General features: G+C 42.7%; 1 protein-coding gene across 1 annotated transcript; it reads right to left on the reverse strand.

Annotated features, from left to right (window-relative positions):
• Window positions 1–6,855: 6,855 nt before the first annotated feature.
• LOC148024276 (uncharacterized) lies at window positions 6,856–17,335 on the reverse strand. The gene is made up of 5 exons (XM_087695063.1): window positions 17,278–17,335; window positions 8,511–8,915; window positions 8,134–8,366; window positions 7,666–7,996; window positions 6,856–7,429 (listed from the first exon to the last, which is right to left on the reverse strand). Exons 1-4 carry the CDS (start codon window positions 17,333–17,335, stop codon window positions 7,700–7,702), a joined length of 993 nt encoding a protein of 330 aa, XP_087551189.1. The 3' UTR covers window positions 6,856–7,429; window positions 7,666–7,699.
• Window positions 17,336–18,057: the final 722 nt, after the last annotated feature.

Genomic DNA, 18,057 nt, shown 5'->3' on the forward strand with positions numbered 1-18,057 from the left:
GGTCATAGATTAATTATACTTTTTGGTTTCAAATGTTTACGCATGTTATATTTCACAATGAATATATGAAATAGAAAGGATGCCATAAAAGATGTTAGTACGTTCGGACAAAGGTGTATCATCCATATCATGGTGGTTATGACTTCACATATTTCATGGCATCACATTGTTTATGTAAAGTAAAGAAGATAACATACCAATGCAAGTGAGAATAATGGATGGTGCCAATTAATACCTTGCAACTTGGGTAAAGAAGTATGACTCTGTAATAGGTGGGCTCTTTTGATTGTTGTAGATGCAAGAGAGAATCTATTTTATAAGGTGCACATTTGATTTGGTTGTTTGTAAACCAATATGAGATCCATTGTGTATTCACGACTAGATGGTATGGCCTCTCAAATTATTGAGCTCTTGATCTTATAGAGGGCAACAAGGTTTCAACTTTTGTTGACTTTGATCATTCAACTGTATGGTGTTATAAAGCTAGCTTTTGGTTCCAATTCCTTGAAGTATGTCATACTCGAGGGGGTGTGCCCATAGGAAATTATCCATATCATATGCATTCAAAGGGTATTACAAATTACCCTTTACTTACATATGATAAGGTAATAAAATGATCCCTTTTCCCTAAGACACTTAGGGGGGTTTTCAAAGCATATTTTAGAACTCCCTTAAGTAAATGTACTCTTTTAAATTTTATTAAATAAAATCAGCCATTTGTAAGTCATATGTGGTACACTTACATTTTTTGAGGTGCACCTAGAGAGATGTCGTGTTACAAGTGAACACTATATGGTTGGCTTGGATAAAGTTGCACCATATTTTGTTGAGATATCGAGCTCCACTCGTGATATGCCAGGGTGACCATTGTGCATTTATGTCACCGACTTGTCAATTGCAGATGCGGTTGGTACACCGCCCATGAATAATAGCTAGATGACAGCTATCCTTATCTACTCTAGCTCGTGGCTCAGTTAGTATGCCACCTTAGTTAGTTGAGTTTGGTTTGAGACCCATATATAGGGTTCTTCTATTTCTATGTACTTGAGTTCTTTTTGGCTTACACAACTAAGAAGAGGAAAATTGTTTTTTGCCTCCACCTGTGTGTGTATTCCCCCATTGTGCAAGCAAGAAAGCTACAAGTGAGACTCCTTCCTTCTCTCCCACAATCTTGACATGGTATCAGAGCCTTGTTCGTGGTAAGGAGCTCAAGAAAGCAAGCCAAGTTCGCGGTGTTCTGGTAAGAGAACCAGTGTTACTTTCATTTTTCTGTTTTGGGAGCAAGTCTCTGCAGGTAGCACAGCCGGAAAGTGCAAGAGTGCATTGTCTCAGATTGAGACACCCTTCGCGGTGTAGCAAGAGGGTAGTATATGCTGCGGGATAGGGCTTTAGCCCTAAGTTGCTCTGTTTTTTTGATTTGCGGCCATTTTGGGGCCTGTTTTGGAGGCTGAAGTTTTCTACACGCACTTAGGAAAAGGTCTTGTTTTATGCTATGCGACCACTGTTCTACAGGTCGGTGAAAAATTACTGTAAAAATTGTATCGTATGCTTGTGCGCAGAGACATTGGGAGTTACAGAATCATCCTTGTTGCCAGTTGATGCAAAATCATCACTAGGAAGTGACTGTGTGGTCAAATACCACTTTCGTCAGTTTTGCAGATTTGCCCTTGTGAGGCTGAAGCTGTGTTCTTTGCAGTGTTCTGTAATGGCGTCTGATTCTCTTTCACAGATTGTCACTGAAAAGCTTGACAAGAACAACTTCCAAGCATGGAAGTTTAGAATGACAAATTTCCTTATGGGAAAAGGATATTGGGAATTTGTTGCAGGAAATGAAGAAGAACCAGTTCTTCCTGATGTTCCCAATCAACTTCAAACGCAGGCATTTAAAGCATGGCATGAGAGAGCCAGGAAAGTTATGTACTGACTATCTATCAGCATTTCAGACTCTATCATTGTGCATATTCAAGATGCAAGTACGCCAAAGGAGGCATGGGATACTTTGTCAAAAATGTATAGCACAAATATGCAAGCCAGGAAAATGCAGCTCAAGCAAGAGTTGCACAATGTGCAAAGAGAAAGTATGAGCATCAATGACTACCACATGAAGGTGAAGAAGATTGCAGATGCACTTGCTTCCATTGGGTTGCCAGTGGAAGATGATGATTTAGTCTCTGTGACCTTGAATGGTCTAGGAAAGGATTATGCACAGTTCCGAACATCCATTTCTGTCCGTGAAAGATTTCCTGATTTTGAGGAGTTGATTGATCTTCTAATTTCTGAGGAGTAGAGAAATGGTGGTGCATCTTCTTCAGGAGGAACTTCAAAAGAAGCTGTCTTCTACTCAAACGCTGGAAAAGGTAGAGGCAGAGGTAGAGGAGGCCGATCTGGAGGCCGTGGTAGAAATCAGAATATGCAGCAAACTCAAGAAAACCATTCCTATGGAGGAGGATGTGGTAACTCTAGAGGCAGGGGGAGCCAAAGAGGTCATGGTGAATGGCAAAGAGGGCAAAATGCAAACAGCAATATTGAATGCTACTACTGTGGTAAAATGGGTCATATGGCTAAAGACTGCTATAAAAAGCAGAATGACATCATGAATGGAAAACTGCAATAAGGGAATTATGCATCTTCTAGTAGATAGGGTGATGACAGAAATGAGCATTTGTTTATGGTGCAGCACATGACCAATTCTGTGACAAGTGCAGAAGAAAGTAACGATGTGTGGTATGTTGACTCAGGCACATCAAACCACATGACAGGTCATGCAGAATGGATGCAAGATGCAAGGAAAATGGAAAAACCAGGATTTGTGGAGACTGGTGATGATACTTCACATCCTATTGTGCAGATTGGAAATATTCCTTTGTCTATGAAAGATGGGAAAAAGAAATACCTGTCGGATGTATTTCATGTTCCGAATATCACCAAGAACCTGGTTTCTGTTGGTCAAATGGTTGAACAGGGCTTGCAGGTCAGATTTAATTCCCATGGATGCTTTGTTGAGGATATGAAAAATAAAGGTTGCTTGATAGCAAAAGGAAAGAAGAAGGGTAGAATGTTTACATTGGATGCAGACATGCCTGAATTCAGTGTAGCAATGTTTGCTCATGGGACCGGTGTAGTTACAGATATTGATATCTGGTATAAACGCATTGGTCATGTTAATGTACAGCGACTTAAATCAATGCAGGCCCAAAATATTGTTACAGGATTGCCAAAATTCAAGGTTGCAGGAATGCATAAGGTATGTGAAGCCTGTCAGTTTGGAAAACAGGCAAGGAAACCATTTCCTAGACATGTTCAAGAGAGTAAGAAGCCATTGGAATTAATTCACTCTGATGTGTGGACTACTAAAGCTGCATCTCTTGGAGGCTGTCATTATTTTGTCACTTTTATTGATGACTATAGCAGAAAAGTTTTGGTGTATTTTATGAAAAAGAAAAGTGAAGTTTTTGGGCATTTTAAAACTTTTAAAGCTGTGGTTGAAAAATAAATAGGCCTGCAAATAAAATGCCTAAGGTCAGATGGAGGGGGAGAGTACCTCTCAAATGAGTTTGCAAGGTTCTTGCAGGAGCATGGCATAAAGCAACAATATTCATGCAGTCATACCCCACAGCAAAATGGAATTGCAGAAAGAAAAAACATGCATATTGGAGAGGTATCTCATGCCATGCTCAATGAAAACGACGTGCCAAACTTTTACTGGGCTGAGGCAGTTGCTACAGCAGTCTATATAATGAACAGGACTCCCACTGCAGCAATACATGGCATGACTCCAGAGGAGAGGTATACTGGTAGGAAACCAGATATTTCTCATTTGAAAATTTTTTGTTGCATTGCTTATGTTCATGTGCCAGATGAGTTGAGATCCAAGTTGGATCCAAAAGCTGAAAAGTGCATCTTTATTGGTTATTCTTTGCAGCAAAAAGGGTATAGATGCTATAACCCTTCTACTCATAAGTTTATAGTGAGCAGAGATTTTTTTTTAATGAGATGAGTAGCTAGTATAAACCAGTAAATGTGATTGATAATGTAGATGCACAAAATGGTAATGCTGCACAGAATTCACACTAGCAGTCACAAGATATTAGTGAACCTAAAGCGTCCTCTAGCAGTGGTTCACATTCTTTACCTTGGACAAGCAGATTGAGATCAGGAGAATCTTCTCAAAGCAATGTAGATAGTGGTATGCAGGTATCATGAAAAGGAAAAGAGAAGGTAGATCAGTCCATGTTTGATGTGAATGCAGGTCACTCATATGTGGATAGTGAATCCAGTGGTTCAGAACAGAGCATTAATGATGAATTGGGTATTCCTTCTATTGTTACACCTAGAGTAAGGAAGATCATGGATGTTTTGAGAGCACCTGGGAGTGAACCTACTTTGCGCAGGTCTACCAAAGCTAGGTATCTTGTGGATAGGCTGAAATATGATGGATTTACAACCATTCACTATGCATATATGGTCAAAGTGATACAAGAACCAGAACCCACTTCTTTTGAGCAAGCCATGGGAAAATAAAAATGAGAGAAAGCCATGGATGAAGAAATGGATGCCTTGGAAGCAAATGCTACATGGGAATTGGTACCTTTGCCTAAAGATAAGAATGCAATTGGTTGTAAGTGGGTTTATAAGGTGAAGCACAATGCAGATGGTTCTGTGAACAGATACAAGGCAAGATTAGTAGTCAAGGGGTATGCACAAACATATGGCATTGATTATGAAGAAACATTCAGTCCGGTTGTAAGGATGGCAACCGTAAGAGTAGTCATTGCTATGGCTACATCAAAGGGATGGTCTTTACATCAGATGGATGTAAAGAATGCCTTCTTGCATGGTGATTTGCAAGAAAATGTCTATATGGAGCAACCACCAAGTTATGTGCATGCTGTTCATCCTGAGTTTGTTTGCAGGTTGAAAAAAGCATTGTATGGCTTGAAGCAAGCACCTAGAGCATGGTGTGACAAGATAGGATAGTATCTTGTCACTATTGGCTTTCAGATTTTTCACTTTATATGAGAAAAACAAAGAAATGTATTATGCTACTTGTCATTTATGTTGATGATTTGATTATGACAGGTGACAGTGATGAAGATATCCTTCATGTGAAAATGCTATTGAAGTAAAAGTTTGAGATGAAGGATTTGAGAGAGCTCCGTTATTTCTTGGGCATTGAGGTGATTAGATCACCAAGTGGGATACGGTTCTTGCAGAGGCAGTATGGATTGGATATGCCGTCCAAATATGGGATGATAGGCTGTAAGCCTATTTCAGTTCCTTTGGAGCAGAATGTGAAGCTGAGCGCAGATGCATGTGAGCTTCTCGAAGACCCTACTATGTACAGACGCATAGTAGGAAGTTTGACTTATATGACTATTACCAAGCCAGATTTGAGCTATGTTGTTGGATTGGTAAGTTAGTTTATGCAGGCTCCAAGGAAATCGCATTTGGATGCGGCTAGACGCATACTCAGGTATGTGAAGTCCACATTGCAGTATGGACTATTTTACGACACTGGGGTTCAAATACAGTTGCATGGATACACTGATGCTGATTGGGTTGGTAGTATTTTTGATAGACGATCTACCAGTGGATATGTGTTCTCTTTTGGGAGTGCTGCAGTCACTTGGAGCAACAAGAAACAGCCTACAGTTGCCTTGTCGAGCACAGAGGCTGAGTACAGGGGTGCAACAATGGTTGCATGTGAGGTAGCTTGGTTGCATAAGCTACTTTATGATATGCATCAGTCTATAGATGAACCAGTTGTCATTTATTGTGACAACATGAGCAGTATACACTTGGAAAATAACCCAGTCTATCATGCTAGAACAAAGCACATTGAGGTGCATTATCACTATATGCGGGAGAGGGTTTTACTAGGTCTTATTGATCTAGTTTATATCAGCACAGAGGATCAGGTAGCTGACATATTCAGGAAGGCATTGGGCACAGAGAAGTTGCGCAAGTTCAGAGACCTGCTTGGTGTGCAGGAATTGGGATTGAGCTCGAGGGGGAGTGTTGAGATATCAAGCTCCACTCATTATATGCCAGGGTGACCGTTGTGCATTTATGTCACCGACTTGTCAGTTGCAAATGCGGTTGGTACACCGCCCATGAATAATAGCTAGATGACAGCTATCCTTTTCTACTCTAGCTCGTGGCTCAGTTAGTATGCCACCTTAGTTAGTTGAGTTTGGTTTGAGACCCATATATAGGGTTCTTCTATTTCTATGTACTTGAGTTCTTTTTGGCTTACACAACTAAGAAGAGGAAAACTATTTTCAGCCTCCACCTGTGTGTGTATCCCCCATTGTGCAAGCAAGAAAGCTACAAGTGAGACTCCTTCCTTTTCTCCCACAATCTTGTCATATTTTACATACATGGTAGTGGTTTGGTGACTCATAAATGGCAATGTAGCAATGGGGCCATCGAACTTAGAACAAATTACCCTTTGCTTACATGTGATAATGTTATAAAAATGACCCACTTTCCTAAGACACTTAAGGGGTTTTCAAACCATATTTGAAAAATCCCTTAAGTAAATGTACTCCTTTAAAATTTAATTGAGTAAAATAAGCCATTTGTTAGTCACATGTGGTACACTTACTTTTTTTGAGGTGCACCTAGTTGGTTTGGAGAAAGTTGTACCATATTTTACCTACCTGGTAGTGGTTTGGGTGACTCATAAATGGCAATGTAGCATTGGGGCCATCAGTTTTAGAACAACTTTGCCGCATGTGCTAAACACAATGTTCAAGAACATTTGTTTTTGGAAAACACACACATATCCCATTGGATTCTTGTGAAAGGGGACATATTTTTAGAATTCACACTATTCCATAACTTTTATAAACAAACTAAATTTTGAAAATCCTTCTTGTGGACTAAAGTATAATAGGAAATCTTCTAATGTAACAGACTTTGTGATACGCTAAGACCACCATTTTCTCTAACATTAGATGTGAACGTAGTGGTTAACATAGGCGGTCGCAATGTCTCGAGGGGCCGGCTAAGCTAAACAGAATGTATAACTGTAACTATAATGTCTCGAGGGACCGGCTAAGCTAAACAGAATGTATAACTGTAACTGTAAATAATGTATCAAGCTAAACAGAATGTATAACTGTAACTATAAATAATGTATCAAGCTAAGTAGACAGAGCTAGGCGGAGGGCGCGACGTATTTGCCGCCAGCGTAGTTGAGGGTGGTCTTGTAGAGCGGCAGGTTGTTGGAGTAGTAGTCGCGCAGGTACTCCCCGAACACCACCTCCCGGAACACCGGCGGGCTCTGCTCGCTACACAGGGCCGGCAGGGGCGCGATCTTGGTCTCCTCAGGGGGCCCGTAGAAGGCCGCCAGGGAGGTGCGGGACCGGCCCTTGTTGGCCACCACGCGGTGCTCCACGCTCTTGTACTTGGCGTTGGTGAGGATCTGCATCAACGGGGAGGGAGGCAGGAAGAGGCATGAGGCAGGCGCACCACATAGTGAATTAGTAATTTCTAGGAACCTCACGAACGACAAGCATAATTGTTCGTTACTGATCACTCGTAAATTTAAGTACAGCTAGCCATCTAGCTCTGCAGAAACAATTATACTGACGCCATGATGATGATAACGACGACGATGATGTTAAAGGGTGCGCCGGCAGTTAGCGATCATAAGCGTACCTCGATCTGGTCCGCGATGTTGATGATGAAGGCGTTAGGCTCTGGGAAGACGGCCACCCACTTGTCGCCCTTCTTCACCTGCAGGCCGGGCACCTCGTCGGGCAGGAGGACGGTGAAGCTGCTGACGTCGGAGTGGGCGCTGAGGGCGAAGACGAGGCTGGGGTCCGGGCAGGGCGGGTAGAAGTTGATGCCCAGGACCAGGCGGTCGATGCTGGGCACCGCCCCGCTCTTCCATATGTACTCCGAGCTCAGCCCCAGGCTCTCGAAGATGGCCTGGTACAGCGTGGCCGCCAGCTGGTCGATGGCGGCCTGGTACTCCAGGAGGTCCTCTCTGCAATTCACCTCAAATAATCATGTTACGTAAATATAATCCGATTTCGCTCCTGCTAATACTCATGACAGACGGTCGGCTACTGTTCTGATTAGAGAGAAAATAAGCCCATGATGTATGTATGTATGTGTAAGCACCTGAACACCTCGTGGGCTTCCGGGAAGCCGTTGCACACGCCCGGGCGGCGGCGGACGATGAGGGCGTCCTTCCAGTCCTGGGCGGCGCCCGGCGCGTTGTTGAAGCCCGTGGAGAAGGTGATGCCGCTGTCGGCGTTGTGCGACGGCAGGCGCTTCTTCTCCTCCGCGGGCAGCTCGTAGAACCGCTTCACGCCTTAAAGGATCTTGGGCACGTTCACGTTGTGGTTGGTCACCTGTATAACCACAAGGAACAAGCAAGAGAGCTTCGCTTACAACCAAAATGAGGTTATTTTTCTAATGTTTTAATAGAGAAGAAAAACATAATATATGCGCGAGAGTCGTATAGATGTCGATCGAGGTGGGGTCGACGGAGCGACCTGGAAGAATCCCCACTCCTCGCAGGCTTCCCCGATCCTCCTCACCACCTCCGCTCGCCGGGCGGCGCCGTTGGCCGCCAGCAGGTCCGTGAGGTCGATGACCGGGATCTGCAGCTCCGTCGTCACCTCCTCCAGCTTCGGCCGCTCGAAGTCCGGCCGGATGTACCTCTCCGGCACCACACTCAGCCCCTCGTCCAGCTGCTCCTTTATTCCCTTCACATGATCCCGGAAACTTCCCCCCATCACGATCGGCCCAGCTGCCGGCGGAGCCATCACCCCTCGAACAGTATAATCGGTGCTTGAACTCTTTGGGCGGCGGCAGCACTAGCACTAGCACTGGACCAGACTTCCTTCTACGTTGCTCTTTTCTTTTCTTGATGCAAGCAACGCTTGCAAGTTGCGATCCTTATATAAGAATTAGAATGGCAGAGCCACCATGCAAGGTCCCGCCGACGCCCTACTCGCAAGATCATCAACGAGGTTAGATAGATCATTTAAGGAAGCTTCGCCCCACGCCAAAAATGCCTAGTCATGAACATAAACGTGCGGACAGAATTTAAGGACTACTCCCGAGTCCCCACTGGTCTCCAGGCTACATAAACGTGTCGCCCTTCACGCGCCCACATAGACAATTCGTCCTTTGCTGTTCTTAACTTCTTACCTAGACTTCATGGACTACCTCAGCTTTTCAGTAGACTCCAAACTGAAGCTCAACGTCTTTCTATCAGTTAATGATGCCACAACAGTGGGCTCGCCAAGAACTTGGAAATCACATGTGTTCACTAGGAGCTTGGAGGGGTGTTAAATTTATCCCCTGCATAAACCACATGTTTCGTATATCCAACATGGCAAGCTTGACAATGTAGCATACACAGAATAGATCCACAAATGGAGTTCAATGAATATCAGTGGATTCACACGCATGGAGCCACATTGACTCTACCTTTCCAGGCTTTGTTCGAGAACCAAGGAATCTTTGGCTCGGTCTTGCTATGGATAGCGTGAACCCATTCGGTATGCACTCAACGTCTTACAGTGTGTGGTCTATAGTCCTTGTCAATTACAATATCCCTCCATGGCCTTCTACGAAAAAAGGACATCTCATCCTTAGCTTGCTCGTTCCCGGCTGCTACAAAGCTAAAAATATGGACGTGTATCTTCGTCCATTAGTCGATGAGCTTAAGATTTTGTGGGAGGAGGGGGTCAAGGACACGCCGCTTTCTTGCTAGAGGGTCATGAACTCAGGAAAGGTTTTCTTGGAGGACCTCCAGCACGTATGAATGCCCAAAGCTGGTACGAGCTGAAAATGGTCCACATGGAGTCACATCCAAACGAATGCGACGGTTCTCAGTTTTCTACGAGTTGCCATATTGGACCCACTTACAGATCAACCACTTGTTGGATCCCATGCATATTTTCAAGAACGTGGGCAACTTATTATGGGACCACATCACATGAAAGAGAGACATTGTAGGGGCACGAATGGATTTGAAGGAGGTAGGCAAGATGGAGATGCTTTGGCCGCAGTCGAGTGCTGATGGTTGCTTGCAGCTACCTCACGCTCCTTGGATTTTGTCCACTAAAGAAGAGCGCATTGCAAAGCAAATAGTCAAGTCTATCCGCACTCCGGCGGGTATGATGCGTTCTCTTAGGTCTGCATTTTCTAAAGACGACCAATTATCTAGGCTAAAATCCCATGATTGACATAAGATATGTCGAGTTTGTACTACGAATGGATTGTAAGTGGCTTGCGTATTTTGTTATTTGGAGTGTATTCATTGTGAAAAGTGGAGAATCGACTTCATTGGACCGATTAGTCCTATGGCACAGTATTCACAAGCCAAATACATCATTGTTGCCACGGATTATCTCACGAAGTGGGCTGAAGTACGAGCAACTCAAAAGAATGACGCTAGGACTACTTCCAAGTTCTTGTGGGAGTAGGTGATCTCATGATTCATTTGCTCCATCAAACTGGTTAGTGACCAAGGCATGCACTTCATTAATGAAGTGATCGCTTACCTTCTCTCTACCTTTCTAATCATCCATTGAAAGTCTTTGCCTTACTATCCTCAAGTGAATGGCTAGGCTGAGTCTACTAATAAAATCTTAGTGAATGTCCTACCCAAAGTAGTCTCTACTTTGCGCAGTAGTGATTGGGATAACAAATTGATGGGCAGCCTTGTGGGCCTATTGCATAGCCTATAAAACAGGTATAGGACAGACTCCCTTTAGGTTGACCTATGGAAGTGAAGCAATTCTACTCATAGAGTTCTTTGTTCCTAGCCTGAGAATCTCTCTTCAAAAGAGATGCGATGGAAAGGAAGCATGGATAGAGTGCCTAATTAGGCTAGAATGCCTATTGAAAACTTGACTTCTAGCTACTCACAAATTGATATGTGAGAAGGTAAGACGCAAAAGCTGGTTTGACAAGCATGGCACGTGTCAATTGGCCCTAGGAACTGAGTATTTGGAAGCAAGGAGAACTCCAAACCCGGCCCTTCAAGCTATTATTCCTCTACAATGAGATTTCAAACAAGGAGACTTAGTACTCTTGTACTCAATCAAGGGTCATAAATAGAAGATGAAGTTTAGAGGGCTATGGCCTTTCAGAGTCCATGCCATTCACAAAACCGGTAGTAATGTGGAACTCAAAACCCTAGAGAAAGAGGGCATAGGCTTCTTCAATGGTAGTCGCATCAAAGTACTACCCTCCCATGCACCCATTACATGAGCCTCCAATGCTAGAGTCCCTGTCAATGTACGAGTGGCCACAATTACAGAGACTGAGGATGAGGAAGCAGTAGAACCACCTAACCTAAGCATAACACTCAGTGCCAAGCACACGTCCACCCTTAATGCACTAATCGATGAGGGAGCATAATAGTCACTGCCAACCCTCAATGCACTGATCAATGAGGGAGCTGACTTTAAAGTCCTAACTCACGATCATTGGACCCAAATTGGCAAACCGTAGTCACAGCCCACTAACGCCAAACTTAGCCCATTTGGGGGTTAATCATATGCACTTTTGCAAAAGTGTAAAGTAGCAATCTCTATCGAGTTTGAGAGCATACCAATTATCTTCTATGTGTTTCCAAACACTAAAGATGTAGGTATAGAATCATTGTTAAGACACACATTTAAAAAGCAAGCTCATTGCAATGTCAACTACGAGTCCCAACGCATTCATCTTCCCATAAGCAACATATGTATAGTCACCACTTTCAACAAGGGATGCACGACTCCTTGAAAGTTTGCAAAGCCACCAGTAGAGAAACCCATCACCAAGTCCAAGGATCACAACCAGTCAAACCTCAAGACATGGAGCCAAAGCTAAGGCCTACAAACCAAAGCTTCAATGGATACCTAAACATCAAGGCCCACCACCTAGAAGCAGACTCCCATGACCACGCAAGGCTAAGAACAAAATGAAACTACTAAGATCGAGACGAACGATCAAGCCGCGATAGGTCTCCAAGGCCTTATTGCAAGCTCAAGGCTATTACGAGGGTAATACATGGATATGGGTACCTAAAGCCAAGATGGCCAAGGGCACTACTCGAACATTGCCTTCAAGCTTGACCACCCAAAGCATCAAGGCGAATCAGGCACATATGCCATAAGAGACTTGTTGGAAAATAGGTCAAATGATGTATGATATATGATGAGGAGACTTGTATCCCATGAGCATAGTGAGGAGAGTGGAGAAGTCGAAAAAGCTATAAAAGCATGTACTTGGTTCATCTTTCAAAAAATGCTATTGTACTTTGTACTACACTCTATGTCATTATCACATCCTACTTGAGATTGTGTTTATGAGTCCAAGTATTCGATCTTAGAATCTAATTCACTCAAGTAATAGTTAGTATCATTTGTTCATGTTGCAATGATTCTAGTCACCACTTTTCCACCTCCATAGCTGCAGCCATGCTCAAGATCCATGCATTCTCACATGGTATCAAGAACCATGGTGAGCATAGGCTAACTCTCTTGACTGCTCTCTTAGTCTCTCACAACCTCTAGCAAACTTAGTCCAAGCACATAACCTTTGGTCTGCAATAGCCATCATGTACTGATCTCTGCTAGAGGACTCAGGGAGAACAAACTAAGCCATATCTTCACTAGCATCCTTCTAGGGATTTCTTCCTTGACTCCCTGCGTAGGTTCATGTCACATCACAAGTGGACATTGGTTGCTTGTTTGAGCAACATTGTAGGAATTCGTCAATCTGTCCAGATCTGTGTCTGATAGTAGTCATATATTTTGTGTTGATGAAGGCCACTGCCATTACTCCTGCGACATTAGGGATTTTGTAGCCCATGGTCTAGGTTACCTTTAGACAAAATCTCAACTCGAATTGTCCACAGGTCACGCTGCTAGAAGGAAAAAAACTAGTCACTAGAAAACCGTGATAGAAGAATTGACATAATAACTCCATAGCTACAATAGTTCAAGCTTTTCTCTCACTTCATCCCATTGAAGTCTTTGCCACTCAAATTTGCTCAGTCTTTGCTAAGTGCAATCTTCAAACTCAGCAAGAGGAAGGCTTGAGAAGCCTAAGCATCAACATCAAGTTTAACATCAAGGTCTTCATTCAAGACATAATATCTATTGATACTCAAATAGTAACTCACCTTCTAATTCGTGCTTCGAAGATTATTCTCAGTTTGTGTAATGATTTAAAGTCACATTGCTCAAATTCCTTATAAATATCAATCTTCTTGTAAAAGGATAGACATTGCCTGAGAATTCTCATGGTAAGACCTCCTTCTAAAATGATTGAACTAGAGCAGATAGAAAAGTTTAATGGGGAAGGCTTTCATGCCTAGAAGGAAAAGACAATGTACCACCTCATGTGCAAAGACTTGTGGGACTTGTTTGAAGACAAGGAAGAAGATGTTGATGACAAGAAGGAAGATACTAAAGATGAAGGTGCTGTAGAATTTCAGCCTAAGACAAAGGCATGGAATAAGATAAACAACAAAGCTCTAGGTATTATTGCCTGGGGTCTATTTGATGATGTATTACATCATATTTCTAGCATCACGGATGCAAAGAAGGCATGGGAAGATCTTGAAATGATCTTTGGCACCCAAGAAAAGAACTCAAAGGTAAAATTACTCATGCAATTTTATAAGTTGGATGTAAAAGATAGTTCCTCTATGATTGTGCACATTAATAAGTTCAAGATTCTTAAAACTCAACTTGCAACTCTTAAAAAGAACATTGATGAAGATAAGGCAATAGCAGTACCACTTGCGAGTGTTAATCATGAAACATATGAGAAACTTGTTTCAACACTAAGTAATGTTCCCAATCTCTCACTCAAAGACATTGAGCACTCACTGCTTGATGAAGAAAGCAAGGATGTAAAAGAAACCAACTCAAGGGATAACCTTTTTTGTACACCAAGAATACTTATGCAACAAAAGGGCATGATCGAGGATTCACCACCCAACAGCAACGAGGACCGAATTATTTTTCATTACTGTGGCAAGACTGGCCATGTAGCCAGTGAATGTTTTCACAAGAAGAGAGCACAACAGGTGCAAGATGATCACCATCAAGGTTAGTTTATGAATGAAGGAGAAGAAGAAGAAGATGCTTCTACCACCATCAAAAGCTCTGACAGATTATTCTAAAGAAATTTTCATTGTAACTTTCCCATAGTGGATCATGTTTTTCCCTTAGCAGATTTGTATATTGGAAAAAAAAACCCTTGCCAAAAATGTAAAATTTCAAGCTTGACTTGACTAGGCTACCCATGAGCTAGTCTCCCGGGCCATGTCATCATGTAGGGGAGCCAAAAGCCAACAAGTCTAAAAATTCATCATTTGAGGGGAGGTGTTGAAAAATAGGTCAAATGATGTATGTTGCATTATGAGGAGACTTGTATCCCATAAAAACAATGAGGAGAGTGGAGAAGCTGGAAAAGCTATAAAAGCATGTACTTGGTTCATCTTTCAAAAAATGCTATCGAACTTTGTATTACACTCTGTGTCATTGTCACGTCCTACTTCAGATTGTATTTATGAGTCCAAGCATTCAATCTTGGAACCTAATTCACTCAAGTAATAGTTAGTGTTATTTGTCCATGTTGCAATGATTCTAGTCACCACTTTCCAACCTCCATAGCTGCAGCCATGCTGAAGATCCATGCATTCTCACAAGACTTAGGTTGCGAAACCCATAGAACCTCAAAAGCCTAGGCTAACAGATCCTAAACCGAGCTATCGACAAAAATTGCAGCCCGCTACTCACAAGCTACCTCAACCTAATCCTACATGTGCCCTTAAGGCCTTAGAAGCATCTAGTAGCACAACATTCGCAGCTCCAACCAAGCTCATTGAATAAGAGGCCAAGCCACAATCTCAGGAGCAACCCAACCTACAATAATCACCTTATCAACTATCTAGTTTGCCATCCACTAATCGGCCATAGACACTCTTATGAGTGGAGATCAATTCTAATCTTGACCGCAAACTTAGCAGAGAATATAGGGAATGACTTGGTTGATTGCCTCAAATACTTGGAGGCTACCTTTATGACACCTGCTAAAAGCTATGACATTTTGGATTTAGGTCTTTTGTACAAGCCTATAGTGACGGAAGTGAGTACACTCCGTTGTTCTTGGGAAGAATCAAAATTTGTATTTGTTAAGGCTTCCAAAGTAGCTGAGGAGCTAATTGCCATTGATATCTCTAAAGAACATGCATGAAAGTAACGCCTCGTTACGTCCTATGATAAGAGCATTGTCCTTGCCACAGACCAAGAAATCGAGGACTTAAAACGCTTCAGTGACACCAACTTCTCTTTCTTGAGGAAATGGTATGCTCTCCAACTTCAATAGGAGCTAGAGGGCTACCAAATCATAACTAATGTTGAGCAAGGATATTCCATCAAAACCTCAGAGTATGACCCCACTTATGTAGCTCCAACCTTCTATAGGGTATTGACCACCATTCATAACTAACCCCTAAAAGAGCACCTCTTGGCCCACCCATACTTAGATTGAATTCTGACTGAGGAGGAGTTACACATTACCAATCAAGTAGACTACAGTGACTTCCTCATGGATTTTCACCTACATCACTCAAGTAGGCATCCGTCCTTTCAACATGGACCACTATGCTAATCTAGAATACAATCCGAGAATTTCTATGATTGGCTCATGCGGAAGTAAAGTACCAAGAACATGCATTGAATGCACTTGACCTCTCAACCCCTAATCCTAGGAAGGATTCTTCTCATTGCCAAGGTGGGAGGGGGTAAGGTGAAATCAACCATGTAAGGGGAATGAAAAATGCAATGAAAAATTTAAAGTTTCAATCAATGTCTAAAATACATGAAAATTAGCTTGTGATTAAGGAAAAATATCATAAATTTTTGGAAATGAATAGAACTGCTCGAAGGAAATTTCTCTTTTTGTGCTTAAGTATGTTCTTCTTTCCATAAAAGCATAATCAACTCCTACTTATCTTCTAGCAAGAAAGTGCCTTAAGAATACTAATGGTGAACCATGGTTTCATTATAGAAGCTGAAGATGGCAACACAACAAGATCGTGCCCACTGTCTTCCATTCACGGATGAGGAAAGATCGAGGTATGGCCTTTCCCTCAAAAATCACACCTATAACCAGTTCAAGTTCTGAAGATTCCACAATATTGAAGAGGTGGTGGCTAAGGAGGAGGCTACCAAAAGGATTGTGGAGCAATGCAACCAAGCCAAGTACCTCGAGAAATGTGTGGAATTTTCAAGGGCCTACAATCTTGACAGGGAATGTGGGACGATGACTCTAGGGAGGGGAGAATGAGCTAAGCAAGTTCAGATTCAGCTCAATGAGACCTTGGTGGAGAAGGCGCTAGATCTAGAATCCAAGGTGGAAAGGAGATAGATCGGGACATTTATTCCATGTTGAACATGAAGAAGAAGAAAGTCTTGACAAATGATGGCATAAGCATTCAAGACATCCTCGACCTAGAAATCAAAATGTAAGTAAAAGTCGTCCATTCCCTCTTCTCTAGCCAAAGATGCGACTCCCTCATGCATAGAATTAATGTACCCATGCTAGAGAGCTCAAGAGCTCACTCGTTGGATGAAATAGATTGGAATGGCTATGTGCGGAAAACCATCGATCAATCCACTCAAGCACTAGCATTGGGAAGCAAGTCGATTGGTGAAGAATCCTTGGCATCAAAGGGAGATAAGAGAAAGAAACCGTTGTCCAAAGTCTCATTCATCGGGTATGGGGAAATTTTGACTACTCTCATCGAGGAAGCAGTAAAGGAGGTACGAGATGGAGAGGAAGGAGCTGATGAAACACCTGGAAGGTCACCTCCCTATCATGAACGAGAGTACTCAAGTGAGAGAAAAATTAGTGAGGAGGAGGGAGAACCAGAAGCCCAACCCAGCAAAAGAAAACCAAAAAAGCCCAAGAAAAAGATGACATGTGAGAAATAGGAAGAAGAAAGGAAGAAAAAGGAGAAGACATACTTGCAAAAAGCTAAGAAAGAGTCGAAGAAAGAGGCGGAGGAAAGGAAAAAGAAAGAGAAAAAAGAGCCTGAGAGATTGGAAGAAGAATCAAAAAGAGCTAAAGAGGAGAGAAAAAGAAAGGCTACTGAAAAGGAGGATGAATTGAAGAGAAAGGAAGAGGAGGACATCGTGCTACCTACACACTTGTCCATCAAACATCAAGGCATGCAAGACAAGCTGGGTACCTTGAACCCGCAAAGAGATGAAGGCCTGAGCTCGAATGCACATGTACCAGAAATTACACCACCGGCAGTGGCTGAGGGAAAGGGCAAGGCCCCTATTGACCCCATCCCACCCCTCTTAATACCCACCACCACAACAGCAATGTCGACTCAAGGCACCCCAGTCATTGTAGATACCAGCAATCTCATAGCCTGGGTGGATTACTTTGTCAATAAGAAACTAACACAGGGGAAGAGTGTGAAAGCCACAATTGTTGGGCAAAAGAGACTGGCAGCAGCAACAGATGCCGAGTCAAGATAAAATCCAAAACGATAGAAAGTGGAAACCTCCACGACTCCCATCCCTACAACAATGACGCCAACTGTTGTTGTTGACTACAATGAGTATGTCAAAGAGTTGCTCTCGCAGTTAGAGAAATCTAAGGAGAAGAAGAAAATAGTAGTGGTTGAGTTGGAATTCAAGACGACTTCCCAACAAAAAGGAAAAATAGGAGCTGAGAGAGGAGCTCGTATATTTCCTTTTGGCACATGGCCACCTATTCCACCAAGCCATGACAACTTTCCAGCAAGCTTCCACGTTGACCTAATAATTTGGGAACAACAAAAAACTGCCAGAAACCCCTTCAATCTCAGTTTCCAATTTTCCACCAACTTGTGCAGATAGAGTTTTTGAAGTTCCTAGATTTGTGCTTTGCTATGAGTGCCAACCCACATGGAGAAGGCGCATCTATGATGTGAATATGGATACTTGGCTGCCTTTTTGTAACATCCTACCCTTCAAGTGAAACAATGCAATGTTCATGCCGTACCCTTGAAGAGTAGAAGTGTAT

The sequence above is a fragment of the Lygodium microphyllum genome, chromosome 15, assembly GCF_053477565.2.
Source record: "Lygodium microphyllum isolate KBCC chromosome 15, Lygodium_microphyllum_v1.1.10, whole genome shotgun sequence".
In the NCBI taxonomy this organism is placed as follows: domain Eukaryota; kingdom Viridiplantae; phylum Streptophyta; class Polypodiopsida; order Schizaeales; family Lygodiaceae; genus Lygodium; species Lygodium microphyllum.